Source organism: Volvox carteri (assembly GCF_000143455.1).
Source record: "Volvox carteri f. nagariensis unplaced genomic scaffold VOLCAscaffold_26, whole genome shotgun sequence".
NCBI lineage: Eukaryota > Viridiplantae > Chlorophyta > Chlorophyceae > Chlamydomonadales > Volvocaceae > Volvox > Volvox carteri.
Window position 1 is genome coordinate 287,686 of NW_003307569.1, and position 19,333 is coordinate 307,018.

Genomic DNA, 19,333 nt, shown 5'->3' on the forward strand with positions numbered 1-19,333 from the left:
CGCAAGACATAGGTTGTGTATTCTTGGAGCGAACAAGCGCTTGAAAATCCACGGAGCTGCACCAAAGTGTTCAGTTCAGTTCACAAGCCGTTTCTTTCCTGGCCTTAAATCTGCTCAACCTCTTTGAATCTTCTGAGCTAACAGTCGGCTGCCAGGATTTGTTTCTCGATAGAATTCCCTTGCGCTGATGTCTGTTTTGTACCTGCACAATGTGTAGAAGTGATTATTGAACATATTGTCACACCGTTTCTACACTTTCCCGCATACTTCTGCACAATGTCCACGGCCGGCCGTTCGTACAACACAGAGACTCTTCCTTGCCCTGTGTGGAAACAGCTAATCTTGGCATGAAATTTTGGTAAGGCAATACACATAAAGTCACATTTCCTAGATACGACAACAGTCCTTGTAAAATGCTTAGTGAACAGCTTTGTTGTATGTGGCACGAATTCCAGTGTCCTTTCGTGTTAAGTAAGCATGGTCTCTCCAATGATATAATGGCGCACTAGGGTAACGCACCCCGCTCAAGCTAGAGCTGTATTGACATTCTTATCCGCTACATTCTGCTTGGCGTCGGTGGCATTGTACCAGTCCATGCAGCTGCGGGTGCCCAACGTCTGGAAATACAAAGGTCCAGGATTCAGCGGGTGGATTGTTACCTGGACGTTAACCTGGCAGGATGGATTCCCCTGCCATACCTGAAAACTGTGAGGCGTCCGGGGCAAGCAGTATCTGCGTCAGCGATGGCATGATGCCGGGAGGTAGCTTGGAGTGGGGTCCGCAGAATTCGCGCGTACGCCTGAAGAGGACGGCCAGTTCGGAAGCGTTGGATGCGCGTCAGCCGTCTCGCAGCAAGGCCCCGTGGTCTTTGATGGAAGAGGCAACTTTGGCCATGCGCCACGCGCAGCTGGGGAATAGGTATGCAGTTCCGTTATTGGAGTCTGCCGGCTTCGCTCGGAACAACTCGTTGTTTTTTGCGCAGGTGGGCTGCAATAGCAAAGTTTTTACCTGGAAGAACAGGTATGTGAAGGTATTGGGCTCGTCCCAAAGGTCAGCTGTATGGTGACATCTTTGCCTGACCGCCTCCGTCTGGCCTTACCTTTCTGCACTTCGCCTTGCGGCCTTAAATTGATGACTAACAGAGAACGACGTTAAAAACATGTGAGTCTGGACTGGATATGGGATGGTGGCCGCGTTACTGGCTTGCGATGGGGTTTCCGGGGCGCTTTGGTAATACAACAAGTGAAGCCACCGATTGCGCCGAATGGGCTATCTGTCGCAATAAGCTTTCTGATCTGTAGTGATTTGGGTTATAACTCTACGCTTTTCGGTGGCCAGACCAAGTCCTTTGCAAGTCCTGATCACAATTACAAAGTTGCTCGGCTCTGTGAGCATCGGGCCCAGCATAAGCTTTCCCACATGTAGAAGCTTAGTTGCTGCAGCAAATGGGCTAGGAACCAAAAGCGAAACCTTAGGCTGGCGCGCGTTCCCGCGAAGTCCGAGGGTGCGGTCGAAGATTCTTTCTTTTCATGCGGTAGAGGGCCCTTTCCTTCAAAAACCCACTACAGCGCCTTTGTGAACTTTCTAGACTCCCGCAGGTCCGTGTGTGTGCGTGTGTGTGCACATGTCTATGCGACCCTCTTCTTAATCTTAATCCTACCCACAAAAGCCCCGTCAGCATATTGTCCTGCCCGCCAATCCATGTCATTTTTCACTATCTGTGCATGCAGGTGGCACAGCACGCTCCGCGCGAAAAGCTGCCGCCGAAGCTCGCTGCTGTACACGTACACGCGTGTTGTACGAGATTGCTGTGATGACTCGCAGGCTCGCAAGGCAGCGTTTGAGAAAGCGCAGCAGCTCTGCACGGACTCCAGCCCGGGGCAAATCCTGCCTGATGCTAACGAAGCCGCCGGAGCAGCTACTGCGCCGCAACAGCCAGTACAGCCGCCGGTGCAGGTGCACCCACCGCCGGCGCCGCTGCCGCTGCCGCGCGGCGCGGTTCATACCAGCAGCGGCATTGCGGTACCGTTGGACGCTGAACAGCAGGCACTAGCGGCGGCGGCGGCGCCGTCGCCGTGGCATGCAGGTACGGCAGTTACGATCCTAGATCCTTTCTCGGCCGATCCGTCAGCTTCTTTCAGGACGGATTATATTGACACCAGCAGCAGCAGCGCCACCGGGATATGGCCACGAGAGTATAACGCTGCGTCCATTGCGAGAGTCGCCGCTGGCGTGTTCACGCCCGGCAGCGGCGGCGTCGGTGGCGGAACGCCGCTCACTCGGCTTGGCAACGCCCCAGGCTCTGGCAGTGCTTTGTGGCTTGGCGTTGCGGGGGACGGCAGTGCCTGTATCTCCCAACCGCAGCCCCAAAACCACATGCTGATGCGGACGGTTTCCGTACAGCCTGGACGGCCGCTGTCGTACGGCGTCGAACAGGCGGCAGCGGCGATGCCGGCGCTTGGCGGTGGCTGCGGCGGCCATGGCGCCGTTTTCACCACGGTTGACGTTGGCGTAGCTGGCACCGCTGCCGCTGCCGGCGACCTCACTTGTATCAACAGCACGATGAGTGGCAACAGCACCACTTGCGTCGCGCGGCTCGCGCAGCTCGTCCTCTCTGTCGATGCTGCGGCGGCACCGTCATTGCCACACGCACAGCAACAACAGCAGCTCCAGCAAGATTTCCAACTGCAATCCCAACAGCAACAGCAGCAAGCAGGTTGTGGGGCGTCTGTCAGCGGCCCCGGCGGGGGAGCCGGCGGCCTGGTCGGCAGCGGCTCTTTCCATGGGAGTGCAGGTACTCACCCCTTATCTTTGGATAGCGGCATGGCGGCGGGGGTGGTAGGGAGCGTGACGGCCAGCGGCGTGGAGTGCATGGTCCCGGGGTATCCAAGCACCTTGGGCGGCTGCGGCGCTGGGCCGTTGATGTCGCATGGCCTCGGCGCCTTATCGCAGCTGCCGTGCATGATGCTCAGACCTGTCGTACACCCTGGCGTCGCAGAGCAGCACGCGCCGCCGCATGTCTTGGCCGCAGGAGCAGCAGCAGCGGCAGCGGCGCTAGGAGTAGGAGGGGTAGGGGCAGGGGGGGGAGTAGGCCATCGAGGAGGCGGAGGAGGAGGGTTGCAACCGCCGATGCCACTTGTGCGCGGACCGCTTCGGACGAGCAGCGACGCTGCGGTGCTCAGCGCGGCGTGGGACAGACATACAGGCGGTTTTGGCTGTGGTGGGGGCGGCGGCGGCGGTGCCGCCGCCGCCGTTGACTCGATGTTGCGTTTCAAGCTGGGATTGACGGCGGCCGATCAGGCAGCGGCGGCGGCGGCGACGACGGTGGCTGGAGGGGGAGGCATGCGGGGTGGGCTCTTGGCGCGAGTTAACGGCAGCAGCGGCGATGGCGGCGGCAGCGGCGGCTGCTTTGGAGGCCTTGAAAGGCAGCTCGGAGGTGGCGGGTCTTTGTCCGCGCCGCCGTCCACCGTAGGACCGTTTCTGACAACTGACGGCGCATTTGGTACGGCAGTACGACACCAAATGCAGCTGCTCCGAAGCCCGAACGTGGGTGACGAAGTAAAAGGGGGGGCCCAAATGTGGATTTCTTTGGGGGGGTGAGCGTAGCATAAAAATGCACAAATAAGTTATTGCGAATGCACGCGTGTGCCTTGGTTCATAATGTACCTGGAGCATGGGCCATCCTTTCAGGGATGGGGCGATCAGTAGCGCTGCCCGCCTTCGGGGGATACTACCTCCGTGACTTATGAAAAGCTTCCCCCTCCCCACGCGGTGCTTCGTCGTACTCCCCTCCCCACGCGCTTAAGTGAGCCCTTAGGAGTTGCAAATCCTTTCCCCGTTTTGCACTGGAAACAGTTTCCCGCAGGTACGGCAGGTACGGCACCAGCTCTTCCGGAGTATCCACATCAAGAGCCCCAGGAAGCGCTGGGAGCTGGCGGCGGCGGCGGCGGCAACACGGATCTCCCGTCCTGTGTGCCACCGCAGCCGGGTGCCGTACAGTTGGAAAATAAGCCCGACAGGGAAATGGAATCCGAAGAAGCGGCTGGGGAGACGGGTGGCGGCGGTGGCGGCGGCGGCGGCGGCGGCAATGGGAACGCATCGGAAGGTGCGGCTGAGGGATCCGACGTTGGCGCCAACGGCATCAGCAGTGACCCACGGGACGGTGCGAGCCGTTGTGGCGGCGGCAGCAATGGATCTAAGAGCCAGCGCGACGTCTTGAAGCTGGCGGCGACAGTGCCGGATTCGGGCCTTACGGCAATAGCAATAGGTGAGTGCGTGAGGGAGAAGAAAGGGCGACGTCTAGTAGCCGCCATTTAGTAGCCGCTGTTGTGTTGTGTTGTGTTGTGTTGTGTTGTGGGCTATATGAAAGCTGAATTTGGTGTCGTGCGTGCCCCTGGCTATAGGTTTCAGAGGGAATAGTCGTACCGCATCAGAGACCTTTTAATGCCGTATAGCTGGGACTGCTAGTCCCAACTGCCAACTGTCACCAACGGCCCACCCGGACATTCACGGGCAGGAAGCGATGCAGCGAGTCGCCAGTGCTGTGGTGCGTGGCGCATGACCGTGACCGTGTCCCGCGCGTGTGTGTGTTTTGCGTCAACCGTTTTAACGGCTGACAAGGGAAAGAGGAGACGGTATCCGTGCACCCTGCAGTCGCTGGGGTGCGGTTTAGAAGGGATAAGGATAAGGCCCGGGAGGCGGCACGAACGGGGCTCGTAATGGGGAGGCCAAAAAGGGGGGAGGGGTGATCTGACGCAACGACCTACCTGACTGACGATTGAAGCAGGTACCGGGGGTAGCTGGATTGTCCAGGAGAGTGAGACGAATGCTGCAAGTCAGGAATTGTTTACACTGACCAGTGATGGGTTTGATGGCTTGGATGAGTGGTCTTGCTTGGCGGCGACGTGGCCATAGCGGCTGGTTGCGAAAAACGAGTTGCTGACTAAAGCTGCCAATCCCCAAAGCCCAAGTCCAAAGAAGGCAGAAGGCGAAAAAGCGGAGAAAAAAAACTACCTAGCCGCCGAGATGGAAGGAAAGTCTTGAAGAAAGCACAAAAGCAAAAGAAGAAACTCTAGTGGTTTAAGTGTAGAAGTGAAGTAAAGGCGGCGAAGAGGAAATGGTATCGGGAAGTGTACGTGAAGGAATTGGAAGGACTATTCGCCATTCATTCATGGAGGTGAAACCCTCTAAGCATTTACTACAATTTGCTGGTTTATTGGCTACTGCTGCTGCTACGCTGCTTGCTAGTGTAGCTGACATGCAAGTGTTCCCCCCGGGGCCCCCCAGCCCCTGGTCCTTGGCCCAACCAACCCAACCAGCCAAAAAGGGGAATGCGCGGCTGAGTGTGAATGTGTCTTTACGGGGAGGTGGGGAGGAAATTCCTAAAGTGCATGATAACGTGCGTATCTTGTTGATTATCTACGGGGAGGTGCGATGCGGGAAATGCCGGCAAACCCTTGACGGCGCAGGTCCCCAGCAGAAGCCGTCAAGTACGACAATGAGTCCCGCGGGAGCTGCGGATGGCGGCGGCGCCTCCGCCGCCCTTGATATGCACCCCCTGGCTTATCTTCCGGGCGGCAAGGGTGGCAAGGGCGAAGGAGGTGCTTTATTGGATGGTGGGGTGCCGGGAATTGGCGGCCGGCTGGCGATGGCGGCGGCGGCGGGCTTCCAGGCCGCCGCCGCCGCCGCCGCCTGTGGCAGTACGGCTCCGGCGGGTTTCGCCACTGGTGCTGCTCTTGCGCTTGGAGCGCTGCATCAGCATGGGGTTGTACGACATGACGTGGCGGCGGCGTCGCTGGGCGCTGCCGCCGCGGCGGGGATGAGCTCCTTGCAGCAGCCCGCCGTCACGGATGCAGTGGTGGTGATGGGGCTGGGGGATGAGGACATCTTGGCGTGTCTGAGCGGGATGGACCCGGGTGCACGGCGAAGCGTCCTGGGTTACGTTTCCAAGAAGGGAACGACGTGACGACGCGGCAGCGGCGGCGGCGGCAGCGGCGGATGGGAGGACGCTCATCTTTCTCACACTTCTCCATGCATGTCAGCTTCTGCAAAGTTAGCGAAGTGACCTTTTTTCGAGTTCATTCAGCACCCACCAGCAGTACTACCACCACCACCGCCACCAGCAGTAGCATCCCTGTGAAATCTGCCCCCGGATTGAGAAGGGCGCGGCGTCACCCCCCCCCCGACCTAGCTCCAGGGCAGTTCGCAGGTCTCGCGCTAGCTCCAGGTTGTCCGTCACCGACCGTCCATTGACACGGGGTTGCATCCAGCTCCTTACGGTCGAGGTGGAGTTTTGTCCCGTTCTTTGTTCGGATCGATCCTGGAACCTTTCAGGAACAGTATGCCGCGTGCCTTTGTATGTAAGTATGTATTCATATCTGATGTGGACATGAAGGATTCTGACTAAGGGTTCGGGACGCAACACGTTGTTGATGTTCGCGATGCGAATATGGTGATGACACTGGCATATCGTTTGTGAGCTCGGAGAAACAAAAGCGTCCTCGTAACGGCGGAATGCTGCATGGGATGAGTAGTACGAAAGTGTACGGATGGCTGCTGATTCGCTGCCAGTGGTCGGTTTTTTTTTGGCGGTAACGGCAGCGAGGGCTGTAGCGCTCTCGCCCTGTCGTGCGGCCCGAGCCGTCCGGTTCCCACGGGTCCCGCTACTGCCCCCTTCCGTTCCCGCGACCACACACGTGTGACTTACGATGTGCGACTGCCGTACACTCACCGCGGTATTGTTGTGGCTAAAAGCGCGCTTCACTGGCGAAATGCACCGCAACCGCACCATCATATACGTTTGCGAGCTCTTATGCATCTTGGGTTGCAAAGGATGGCGTGCGATTGTTGTTGAGAAGAAGATGATGACGACGAAGATGATGATGACGATGAAGATGATGACAATGTTGGCGATGGTTGTGGACGTGTGCTAAAGGCGGGGGCGGGGGGAGGAATCATCAGGACTCGCGAAACATTTTTGGTTGGACGGCGCGCTGTGTGATGACGACACGTGACCTGCCTGCTAGTTTGACGATGCTGCCGCTGATGATGATAGTTATAATGATGATGATGATGACGATGATGGTGATGATGACGATGATGGTGATGATGATGACGATGATGGTGATGATGACAATGATGGCGATTGCTATAACCCGATGGTGACGACGATGTGGCTGGAAAAAGGGGTGCATGACGACCCGGCCCTCTTACCCTGCGGCTGGCCGTACAAATACGGTTCAGGTACAAGTACGGCAATGATGAAAGAGATAATGGTTGTTATGATTATGATGATATTGGTACGTCTTGGTTGGCAAAACGAGGAGGGGGAGACACGGAGACACGTGCTTGTACAACATGTTGAGAACCTAGATAAACCATAAACGCGAAAACAACAACAATAACAACAATAAAAAGGATATGATGACGAACATGACCTCCGCGCACCTTAAACCGTATCCCTTAGTGCGATTTCACTACTACCACTACTGCTACTTCACTACTGCTACTTCACTACTGCTGCTGCTGCTGGCTTCACCCTGCCCCGGCCTTACCCGTGTCGCTCGAACTCGGCAAAGTACGACCTTGTCCCCTTTGGTTTGTCCCTGGGGTTCCCTACTGGGGGGGGGAGTACGGGTTATAGCTTGCGTAGCTTGTGTGTCACAGTGTACCGTGGTGGCCGCCGAAGGGCCCTTGCGCGTCCGTACATTTTACGTTGGGCTATTGTACTGCCAATCATATGCCGTACATACGGTGCATTTTGACTTCAGCTTCTACCATCTGGCATGTGTGACATTCCGTGTAGGTGTATATACTTTGCACGCATGAATTTATGGATATGCATGGATGGGGGCACGGATGGGGGCAGAGGCAGGGAGGATCGTTCATGGGGGGTACGGATGTCTCCATAAGGGAGTGGGAGCACCGATGGAGTCAATGATGCAATGACGTTGGAATGCGGGAACGTTTTCAGGTTGATTCGTTGGTACGGATTCCTGCCCGCGACCCGACTCGATGAGAGTGAATTCAGGTTTTTAAAAACAGTCGAATGGTTTGGTAAAAACATATTCTTCTTTCTTTTCCTCTTCTTCCTCTTTTTCTCTAGGTTGTGGGGAGGGAGGTAAGGAAATGAAGTACTGAACGCCGTGAGCGGTCTCGCGCTTTCCCCCCGTCGGGATAGCCCCCGTATCATTTTACTCCTCCATGTACGGAACCCATAGTACGGCAAATGTCAAACCTAGCTTAAGATTTGCATTACTTTGCACATGAAGGAATGGGGGGGTTGCGTCGCGTCGTTTTGTTCCTATTAAAGTTGTTTCCTTGCAAAATTGTGTGCGTGACTGGGGGGAATTGGGGTTGGACTTGTTCTAAATAACAGATTCCGTACTGCTGCCTTCCGTACTGCCTACCGGATGGACAATGGGGATGTACAATGGAATTGGCGGGTGTACGGCAGTCGGGAGATGGCGAGACGGTAAAAAACTCGGTTGGCATTCCGGCCTAAATCCTAATCCAACGCGGTGTAAAATTCTTAGGGCGCAAAGAGTTATTAATGTATTGTGGGTGTTGGGCTTTTTGCTAATCTACATTTCTTTAACTTGACGTTGCGCTTTCTTGAGGGCGGTAACCAGGACGGAGTTTTGGGCTACGCTGCGTTTCTTTTCACTTAGGGTTTTACTTGGCAGGCCAGTCCTGAAAAGGTTTGTGGTAAGTGGTAGTAATGATTAGCGGCACGTGTGCCGAAGTGCGCAAGATGTCACCGTGAAAGGGAGTGATGTGGAGCAATGCTGACCAAGCGCCGCTGCAGGTATAGCTGGTGTGGCCGTGGTGTGGTGACGTCGTGTCTTTCGGAAGGGTCCTCCCCCCTTCTTTTCCTGTCGGGTATCAGGGGAAATTCCACATTCACGTCTTTGGTGGTGCGCGCCGTACAGGTGTGTCGTACAGCTGTTGCGGTACACACGCATACACACATATACATACACATACATATGGTTGCTCAGATGATTTAAGACACGCGGTCACTCTCATGTTTCCAACTCGTCACGTCCACATTTTCGTACGGCACATAATCCTGCAGGCATGTACGACAGTGTACACGGCATGTATAGGAATGTGCGCCTGTATGTGTCCGTGCGTGTAATTTTTGTGTGTATAATTCTTGTACGGCACATAGACGCATGCGCGTTCGCGTCCTTGTCCGAGGTTTGCTGAGCTCCCCCTCAACGCGGCCTGCTGGGACACAAAAATGTTGTCTCACACCCTTCATGAAAGCTAAATAGGCCGTAAAACATTTCCGGCTTGGAAAGGGCGTCAAAAGGCCTTGGAGCGGTTCACTGTCTGTCTGTTTCCCTGTCTGTATGCTTCTGTCTTTTGCCCTTGTACGGTGAGTGACGAATGTCGTATTTTGGTCGTACTGTCTCTGGAAAGTGCTGCATCATTGCACCCATCCGGACAAATTTCTCCAAGTCACTTGTGTGTGCTGGCGAGGAAGCGTGTTACGCATATACATACATACATGCCTACGTACATACGTCCTTGTTATCGTAAGAAGAGGCCGCAAAGGTCCAAGCTTTCATTCCGTTAGGTGATGTGGAGTGGGATTCAGGTACAGCACGGTTTTCCTCAAATGCGATGTTGATGCTGATGCTGCTGATGGACGTGTGTTATGTGTGGGAAGAGAGGGTGGCAAGGTAGGGGCTAGGAGATGTACGCCATACGCCCGCAGTAAGAGTGGGATCCTTTCCCTACGGGGCTGCCTGATGATGATGATGATGGTGGTGGTGGTGGTGATGGTGGTGGTGATGGTGATGATGATGATGGCGGCAGGATCTACCATTGAGTTTGCAGGACGACGTGTGCGCTGCGTCGTCCCTCTTTACGACATGATAAGCTGTACTGCGAAAGATTGGGTTGTGATGTATGATGTATGTATGTTCGTGCAACGCGTGCCGTACTGTGTGCGTGTATGGGCGCATATCCTGCTTGAATTCCTGGAAGCTATAAATGCCAGTCGGCGTATTTTGTGTGTGTGTGTGTGTGTGGAGGGGAGGTTTGCGGGCCGCTCGGGATTCGCGCTGAGGTCCGTCCGCGGGGGGCTTATTCGGGCGGCTCAAATGTGCGGGAACGACACATGGATATAAATTATGGAAACCCTCAAAAGGTACTATGTTACCATACCAAGGGTACCGAAGTTCGCTGAGTAGCAGCACAGAGCACAACTTTGCAGGAAGAGCGGCAAGGCTTTTTAGGTAGTACCAGTGCTTTTGTTTGGAAATGCCGTACAAATGTATTGGCACGGCATCGCAATGTGGGATATGCCGCCTACAGCTAAAAATCGCAATCGTCAAGCAGCACTTAATCCAAAAAACGTTTTCACCCAGCAGCACCCACGTCCGCAGCACTGCAATAAAATAAATGTTTTTAAAGTGCGGAAGAAAAATGTATTCCTCGAAAAGCAGGCGACTTAAAGGCCACCATACAAGCAACAAGTTCGACCAGGTTACCAAAATGGAGACCATTCCGATTATCCTTTTGCGTGTCACCAGTCGGTAACCCCACCAAACCAATCGGTAAACTGATCGCTTCGGTACCTGGCGGTAGGGTAACCTACATAACGAGCTAACGACCCAGTAACTGTGGGATCACCAACCGATAAGGTTACCGGGTCGTTATCTCAAAATGTCGGTTACCCTACTGAAGCGGTTACCCTACTGAAGCGGTCGGTTAAGTTGTAAGCTTCCTCAATCTCGGAGTGTCTCCAAAACGCCCCTCCTCAGCAATAAATTCCAAGCTGCTGCGTTCACATCTCTGTGTGTGTGCCTGCCAATGTTTAAGCCAAGATAGTGCTCTCCTCGTTTGCAACGAAGGGGGTCACACTACACCACACCGTCCCGTGGGTCACACACCTCCCTCTGCACGAATATGTTTCCTCTCTGCCAATCCCCTCTGACCTAGAGGAGCACCGCCGCAGGTGGATTTACAGTTGTGATGCTGATGTGGGCCTCAGATCCCGGGCTCCACGGCTATCATTTGCATGCAAAGGACTTACAGTCATCTGGTGACTCCCGCTGCAGTGAGCAGATAATATCCCGGGTTCGATTCTGGACAAATCCCTGACATGTTTGGAGACTATGGTTTACGGATTGCTACTGCGGTGTTGAGATGGGGTCTAGTTGATGGACTGAGTTTCGCATGCTGGACTGGCTGGCCTGTCTCTGCGGATGTCGGGTGACTGGATGAGGAGAACTGGAGGTGGCATCTGGATCCATCAAACTGCCAACGGTCGTACGGCGGAATTAACTTTCAATTTATATGATACATGGCCCCCGGGATTTGACGGATACGCCCGCATTCGTGCAGGACTTGTAAAACTTGTGAACTTTGCTGCGACACGCATTTTGCAAACTGCAACCGCAGCCGTAACGACTCAAATTGACTCTTTTCGGCAGCCCTAGTGTTGCGCCATTGCAATGTCGCCCATGCATCGATTCGCCCGTCCATCACGACGCCTGATCGCTGCCTCCACGTGGGTTAAGCCACGGCAACAGCATTGAAAAGTCGTCGCCGCCGCCGCCGCAGCAGCAGCAATAGTCGCAGTGGAGGGCTGCTGTAAAGGTTTAAGAGCACATCGGCATCAGTGACTGCAACAGCAGGGGCCGCAGTACGAATAGCCATAGCAGCAGCAGTAGCAGGACTAATAGCTGTAGCAGTAGCAGAAGCTACCTCCAGACGTGGCAGCGGCCGCTGCAGGTCGCTGCCACCACCACAGGCATCGTCGGGTGGCAAGCTAAGCGGCTGGGGATGGCCGTCATGTACTCCGAGGTCAGGGTGTGCAAGAACTGCACCTGCTGGTGGAGAGGAAAAAGGAGGAAAAGAAGGGAACTTTAACAATTTTAAAGACGGCTATTACAAAGATTTTGCCATATAACATAAATATGTAATTATGTGTTATATGTAGATAGTTGTAAGAAGTGTAGTGGATTTATTAAAAGAGGAACACCGGAAGCGCCTGCATGTACGACCTGTCCGGTTTGTCAAGGAAGAAAGGGAAGGGAAGAAGAACACGCGATTCCCGCCATCCGTACACATTCGATAAGCTCAAAATCGCACACCCTATATCACCCCAACTGACGAGCTAACGGCCGAACCCAGCAGAGCGCCCGCGCCACGACCCATCCCGCCCCACCCTCACCTCACCGCTGGCTTATCTGCAAACCACCTAGAGGCCCCACAGACGTCGCTGCCGCGTCCGACGACCGCTCCCGCCGTGGCGGCGGCGCGCGCAGATCCACGAGATCCAGATTCCCCTGCGGATCCCCCAGGTACGCCGTTCGGCCGTCGGAAGAGACGTCCAGAGCACTGAACTCACGACTCCGCGGGTCACCCGGTGCAGGTAGCTCCACCCACATACCCGAGCCGCCCAGGTCGAGGGCCCTGGGGGGGGGATCGGATGACGGAGTGGGGGGAGGGGGGGACACACCCTGGGGGCCCCCTTCATCATCCGCTGCTTCGGGAAGCGGCCCCAGGGCCCACCGTGCCGTGGACAAAGACAAGGTTCCGGAAAAGACAGACCCCAGAACGGTTTGTCTTTTATCGTACAATGCCGTACAATACCCACTATTATGAAGCAGCCGGTGTGGTGGAAAACCTGGTGGTGGTGGTGGTGAAGCTGGAGCTGCTGCTGCGACGGGTGGGAGGTGGGCAAATGGAAGAACTTCAAAAAGGATATGTTTTAGTTCTACCTTGTAACACAAGCAACCCCATGCCGTACCTGACGGACCCGTCGTACGAGGTGGTGATGAGGCGACATGGGCCCACGGCAGCTTCCCGACCAAGCCAGCGAAGCCCGGACACATACTCGGAGTGGGGCTGGAACATGAGAACGCCTGGCGGTGGTAACGGCAGGTAACGGCAATGGTAACGGTGATCGTAACGGTGATCGTAACGGTGATCGTAACGGCAATGGTAACGGTCATCGTATCGGTGATCGTAACGGCAATGGTAACGGTGATGGTAACGGTGATCGTAACGGTGATCGTAACGGCAATGGTAACGGTCATCGTATCGGTGATCGTAACGGCAATGGTAATGGTCATCGTATCGGTGATCGTAACGGCAATGGTAACGGTGATGGTAACGGTTATCGTAACGGTGATCGTATCGGTGATCGTAATGGGTCGCTGTTGTTTATGGAGGTAGCGGTATGCAGTTGTAGTTACAAGTTACAAGTTACAAGTTACAAGTTCCGCACACAAGTGCGGGTGTGTCCGTAAAAGCCGGGGGGGCCATGGACGTTGTATTGGTATTGATGCGGGTACACGGGAGGTCATCCTCATTCTCCCTCGTTCGCTTCAGGGTGAAGCGCCTCAGCGCGACGTGCCTGGCCTCCCGAATTTCCGAGAGGTACCTGGCCAATGCCAGGGGTGGCGCCTCAGTCATAATGGTGCGCATGCTGCGCCCCGTAAGGACTAGGTCACCATCATACTTAGCCCGTATGCTCTTGTAAGCGGGACATTCTTCAAAAACATGCAACTCATCTTCAACCGCTCCACAGTCACAAAGCCTGCAGGTACGCGCGGTGCGCTCACGCCCATTAGGCCTATTAACCTCTAACTCCCAACAGCCTAACCGAAAACGCAGTAGTGTAGTGTGCAAGTGCGGTGCGGGACGAGTCGGCCGACACTGAGCAGCTGGTAGCGGCAGGGGCGCCAGGGGGGTTGAGGTACGCGGGAAGACGCCACCAGGGGGGATGAGGTGCATATGTCGTACCTCACAGTTCCGGACCGTAAGTACGACATCCCTTTCCTTTCCCGAGCGGGGTAATAGGATCACAATCCGCATGGACATACATACATACTTAGAGGCAGGCGGCTGGCAGAGGTTAAGGCCTGACTTCTGCTCCCAGTCGACCCAGACGACCCGGGTTCAAATCCGCCTGCCGGCTCCTCGGGTGTTTGAGGAGTGATGAAATGGGAGGTGGGACCCCATCATATGGACGGTGTAGGACGTGATAATATCAACTTGCGAGCTGACCAGGAACTAAGTTGATGCGCCGTTGATCCGCTAGATTTGGTTGGATGCTGGTGGTGAGTTGCCGAACCCAACGAATACATTCTGAAGTCGGATGGGGTGACGGATTAGGGTGCCCCTCTAGCAGGGGAGAGCAGGGACTGCCCCGGGAAAGGGGGCCGCTGGCGAAGTTAACCACCCTGTAACTACATACATACATACTCTATATCTTTGACTCACCCTTTCACTCCATCAGTTCCACACAGGACCACATACACGCACACAAGCTTATTCCACAAAAGTATGCGAGATCGCGGCGCTACCACCCGGCGAGCTACCACCCACCAGCTGTTTTCTCCGCCGGACCGCCCGCCTCCATGTAGACGTCCCACAGCGACACCTTGCCGGACTTGTCTGCGGCCGCCAGCGTCAGCCGATCGCTACCTGGCAACCAGGCCAGATGTGTGACACCATCCTTGGTCACCTACGTACACAAGGTGTATGTATGTATGTGTGTATACATATCCACATATATATTCCAAAAGTACAATCACAGTCACAATCACAGCAAAACACACATACACAGTGCAACGTCGTGCATTCTCTCACTCGCCTGGGGGGTGCCTCTGGGGCAAGCCCTTGCCGCCAGCGGCAGCGGCAGCAGCCGCACCTTCCGCCTCCGCCGCCAGCGGGGCCCCCGGCAGCAGCACACCCGTCGACCTCTCGTGTTCGATTCCTGCCGCCAGCTCGGCCGCCACGCCGCGTTGCCGTAGCGACATCCGCAGCTGCTGCGGCTCCTGCAACCTCTCTCGACTCCTGTGTGAGAGGTGGGTGTGGTGTGGGACGTGGGTGAAGCGGTTGAAGCAAGGCAAGGCAAGGCCGCGAGTGTAGATAGTTCGTTGGGTTGGTTAGGTGGTTTGGGTCGATTTGGGTTTATATAGCTTGGTGGAGGTAGGTATGTAGGTAGGTGAGTCCTGAGGTGATGTGAGGGGAAAGACGACCCACAGACGATATTGAAAAGCCCGGCCTTCCCCGCTTGCATCTCGCTATCTGGCTGCATGAGCCTGGGGCTGCAACATGAAGGGACATCTTGGTCCTGCCGCTGTTGCTCCTCCATGACAAACATAATTCATATTATGTCATGCCGTTTCCGTTCCATTGCGGTGTTGCCTCCTTAACTTTGATGGCTGCCGTCGGGGTCAGATGGCACACACTCAATTTCGCAAAGTACGCATCTCACTCGCGGAATATTTAGTACAAGCTTCCATATTGAACAATTAGCGACGGTTGGCGTTGACATCCTCATGGTGGTCTCACCCCTTTCCATAACAGTGTGAATCAACGTATTGCATGCCCACTCTATGAGGGCAGCTTAGAATCATGGCATCAAGGAGGGCCGTGGCACAGGCCATTCGCACAGAGGCCACCGGAGACGAGCTAATGGAGTTGCTTGTTTTCGCGGCGCTCATGCCCGAGACCCAGCTGACTGTCCTTCAGGAAGCTGATACCAACAAGTTCATTGTGCAATTTGTGCGCCAGCTAAAGGCCGCAGGTGCGTTGCCCGAGGGCCCAGGTTCTTTCCTTTTCTGGAGGTGGTAAGCCTAGCGCCAGTCTAAACACAACACCTCCTGCTTATTAAAGAGACTTATCATTATTGTGAGGACACCCTTAACTTAGTCCGTATGTAGGAAACAGGGGTTGTCAGACGTTTTGATCCACAGCGGCTTGCCGAAGAGCGTTATTGTAGTCCATCCACCATGTCTCTATCCCTGCAAGATAGACCTTCAAGGCCCCTAACCAATCTGTATGGTCATCTGGACACCCCCTCACGGTTAGCAAGCTGTTTGTTCCTTTACTGGGCTTGAGTCTAACCCCTACTGTTGAGTTTCTATTGACCTGTGTATTGCAACCTTGTTTTTCTTGAGTCTAAGCCGTCTGGTTTTTTGGTAGCTGATTGCCCTTCCGACTTTGTGCATACTGATCCCGCGAGAATGCCACGAGCTTCTTCGCTACACTGCATACCATGCACGGTCTTCTGAACCGTTGGTCAGCTGTGTGTTCCTTTGCCAAAAGAGCACACCCCTGCTATGTCGTGACAAATGACCTAACTGTGTAATGCACCCTCTTTTTCCCTGTTTGATGTACAGGTGCGGCAACTGCTGCCCCGCCACCGGGTCCCAGCTCTGGTGAGTTCGCCTCATTTTTAAGTTAACTTCTTGGAGCTGCTATGTGTTATATCTTACTAAACCACAACTGGATGGTGGCGTCGGAAGACACCGATTGGAAGAGTTTCGCCCGGTTAAATAGCGGAGGATGCGGCCATCCCATGAATCGTACAGCCAGTTCCGAAAAGGCACGGTCCAGTCCGGAATGGCGTACCGTTGATCCATGCTTCCAATCGATGACGGGGCTCCAGTCGTAGCCTGTGCTACGACCCCGCCCATACTTCTGCAAGTATGGACTTCCGCCTGAGGCGGCGTTTACTTGTAGGCATCCATGACAGCGTCCCGCTCGCCGTCTGACCAGAGGTCGGAGCCATAAAGATCTGACAGAAAAAGCGGCAAAATAGGCAGTTGGAATTCAGTTAGTTCCAGCGAATTTGTCCAGTAACCGCGCCAAGCGAGAAAGGAAAAATTAGACAGAAAAATGTATCAGTTTGGGACCAGATTTAAGAAGCGGAATACAACAACTATCCCCCCTCTAGATGCAGCGTCCTCGATGCATGGCAAGAAACTGGCAGAGCAGAAATCGGGCCAAAAACGTGCGGGAGTTAAAACACTTACCTTTAACCCGCAAATCTTACCTTGCCCGTGCTCGTTGCCGTGCTTCTTCCAGCAGAGGTTTTAGGTCAGGGGTAAAGTTAGCTTCTGGTTCCCAACTGTTGTGCTCAGCCGAGTACCCAGCCCATTTGACAAGATACTCGTGCACAGTGCGCTTACGGCGGCGGTTTCTGCCTACTTTTCGGGAATGGTAATCCAGTATCCGTTCAACCGCGTAAAATGTCTGCTTGCCTGCAAGCCAAGTAACTGGTCCTGGCTCCGTGACAGTAGGAGCAGGTTTTGGCTGAAGCGCAGCAGCAGAGTCAGTAGTACGGAAAGGTCGGACTAGAGAGACATGGAATGTGGGGTGGATGCGCATGTCAGGTGGTAGTTGCAGCTCGACTGCAGTAGACCCAACCATGCGAACGACAGGAAATGGTCCCACCCAACGAGGTAAAAGCTTACGAGAACCATCCGCTAAGGACCTCAGTGCTCAGCATCACCAACTGCCCCTGCGAGAAGGTGATGGCACGTCGGGATTTGTTAAAGTAGCCCACCGTACGTTGCTGTGCAGCTTCAGGCAAGATTTAGCATCAGTCAGTCGGGACACAAAGGACTTGGCAAACGTCTTTGCTGCAGGCAAGTTGACATCCAACTCCTGCCAAACAGGCAAGGCAGGGTTGTATCCGTAATTCAGGAAAAACGGACTTTTGCCAGTCGCGCGATTCACAGCATTATTAATCGTGAATTCAGCAGCAGTTAGATATGTGTCCCAGACAGAAGGCGTACATCCGGCATAATTGCGCAACATATCACCAAGAGTGTAATTCGTACGTTCTGTCTGTCCATCAGTCTGTGGGTGATAGGCGGTGCTCAGGTTAACACGCATGCCTAACAGATCACCCAGGGTGCCCCTAAATCTGCTGGCAAATTGCGATCCGCAGTCGGTCACAACATTCTTGGGGACACCATGCAAACGCACTATGTTGACAACATAGTGCCAAAGAACAGACGTGCAGTTTGCTCAGCTGTGCAGGATGATACCGTAGGTGCCAGGTGCACCATTTTCGTGAGTCGGTCTACCATGACCAAAACGGCATCGAATCCTCCCTCAGTTTTGGGCAAAGCTACAATAAAGTCCATGGTAACACTTTCCCAAGGGGCGGCCGGCACAGGCAAGGGACACAGGAGGCCGTGGGGCTTACCAGACAGGACTTTATTGCGTTGACACAGCTCACAGTTTTGGACATAGTTCTCGGCGTCCTTAGCCATCCGAGGCCACCAGAATTGACGAGAACCTCGACCAGATGGGTGCAGCCAGGGTGCCCAGCCAGCGGGTCGTCATGAAAACGTGACAGGAGATCATGATGCAGCAAGTCATCATTCGGAACGACAACCTGCCGAAAAGTACCCTCAGTGCGGATCCAAAGGCCACTGTTACGGGTTAAATGGCCAGTATTGTGGTTATCGGAAAACCAGGGATCCGTGGCATAGGCAGCTCGGAGTCGTTGCACAAGTTCAGAGGGCACAACGGGTGCTGCAGCACGGTTGCTGTAACGACTGACAGAACTACTGCATGCAGACAAGGGTGCCGACTTAAGGCATCAGCAATGTGAAGGATGCCTTGCAGGTATTCCCATGTGAAGTCAAACCGGCTAAGGTATTCCATCCACCGGGCTTGACGACGATTAAGGGTAGGCACGCCTTGCAGAAACATTAGGGGTTTGTGGTTGGTTTTAAGGGTGAACAGCCGACCCTCCAGATAACACCGCCACTCCTTAAGCGCGTGCAGTACAGCAAGAAGTTCTTGTTTCCCAGTGGTATAACGGGTTTCAGCCCCCGAGAACTTCTTACTAGTAGAAGCAATTGGTCTCCCGTTTTGCAGCAGTACTGCTCCCGTACCATGTAAAGATGCATCAGTTACGACCTCCACACGGAAAGGTTGGGAGTAGTCCAGGAAACGCAGAATGATGTCTTCAGAGACAACACGCTTAAGTGTATCGAATGCTTGCTGGCAGTCAGGACCCCAGCAGTCAGGAGATACAAAAGCCCCTTTTCGTGCCAGATTTGTCAGAGGTGCAGCAATAATGGCATAGCGTTCGATGAACTTACAGAAGTAGTTCGTCAGCCCCAAGAACTTCCTTAGTTCTTGCAAATTGGTCGGGGTAGGCCAGTTCCGCACCGCAGCAGTCTTTCGGGGGTCCATGCGGATGCCATCCTTGGAGACGATGTGACCAAGGTATTCGACCTGAGGCTGGGCCCAGTGGCACTTAGAACGCTTGGCAAACAGTTGCTCACGCTGCAAAATTTCAAAGACCAGCCGTAAATGCTCCAGGTGCTCTTCACGTGTCTTTGAATAGACCAGGATATCGTCTAGGTAGCAAACGACAAAACAGTCTATGTAGGGCCGAAAGGTTCGGTCCATCAGGGCTTGGAACGTGGCAGGAGCGTTCGTCAAGCCGAAGCTCAGCACAGTATACTCATAATGACCAGAGGGCATAGGAAATGCAGTTTTCGGAATATCTGATTCAGCAATACTGATTTGATTGTAACCCTGCTGTAGGTCA

At 54.5% G+C, this 19,333-nt stretch overlaps 3 protein-coding genes across 3 annotated transcripts; 1 reads left to right on the forward strand and 2 right to left on the reverse strand.

Moving 5' to 3' along the window:
* Positions 1-679: 679 nt before the first annotated feature.
* Positions 680-5,043, forward strand: VOLCADRAFT_92418 (uncharacterized protein; the record flags this gene model as incomplete). The annotated part of the gene is made up of 5 exons (XM_002951799.1): positions 680-1,020; positions 1,569-1,598; positions 1,731-3,596; positions 3,985-4,105; positions 4,915-5,043. The coding sequence occupies 5 exons, from the start codon at positions 680-682 to the stop codon at positions 5,041-5,043; spliced, it is 2,487 nt and encodes an 828-aa protein (XP_002951845.1).
* A 562-nt stretch (positions 5,044-5,605) lies between these two features.
* VOLCADRAFT_92419 (uncharacterized protein) lies at positions 5,606-7,708 on the reverse strand (the record flags this gene model as incomplete). Its single annotated transcript, XM_002951885.1, has 4 exons — positions 5,606-5,896; positions 6,731-6,928; positions 7,554-7,617; positions 7,671-7,708. 4 exons carry the CDS (start codon positions 7,706-7,708, stop codon positions 5,606-5,608), a joined length of 591 nt encoding a protein of 196 aa, XP_002951931.1.
* Positions 7,709-12,191: 4,483 nt separating this feature from the next.
* VOLCADRAFT_92420 (uncharacterized protein) lies at positions 12,192-15,133 on the reverse strand (the record flags this gene model as incomplete). Its single annotated transcript, XM_002951886.1, has 6 exons — positions 12,192-12,432; positions 13,406-13,561; positions 13,628-13,688; positions 14,353-14,451; positions 14,678-14,823; positions 15,009-15,133. The coding sequence occupies 6 exons, from the start codon at positions 15,131-15,133 to the stop codon at positions 12,192-12,194; spliced, it is 828 nt and encodes a 275-aa protein (XP_002951932.1).
* Positions 15,134-19,333: the final 4,200 nt, after the last annotated feature.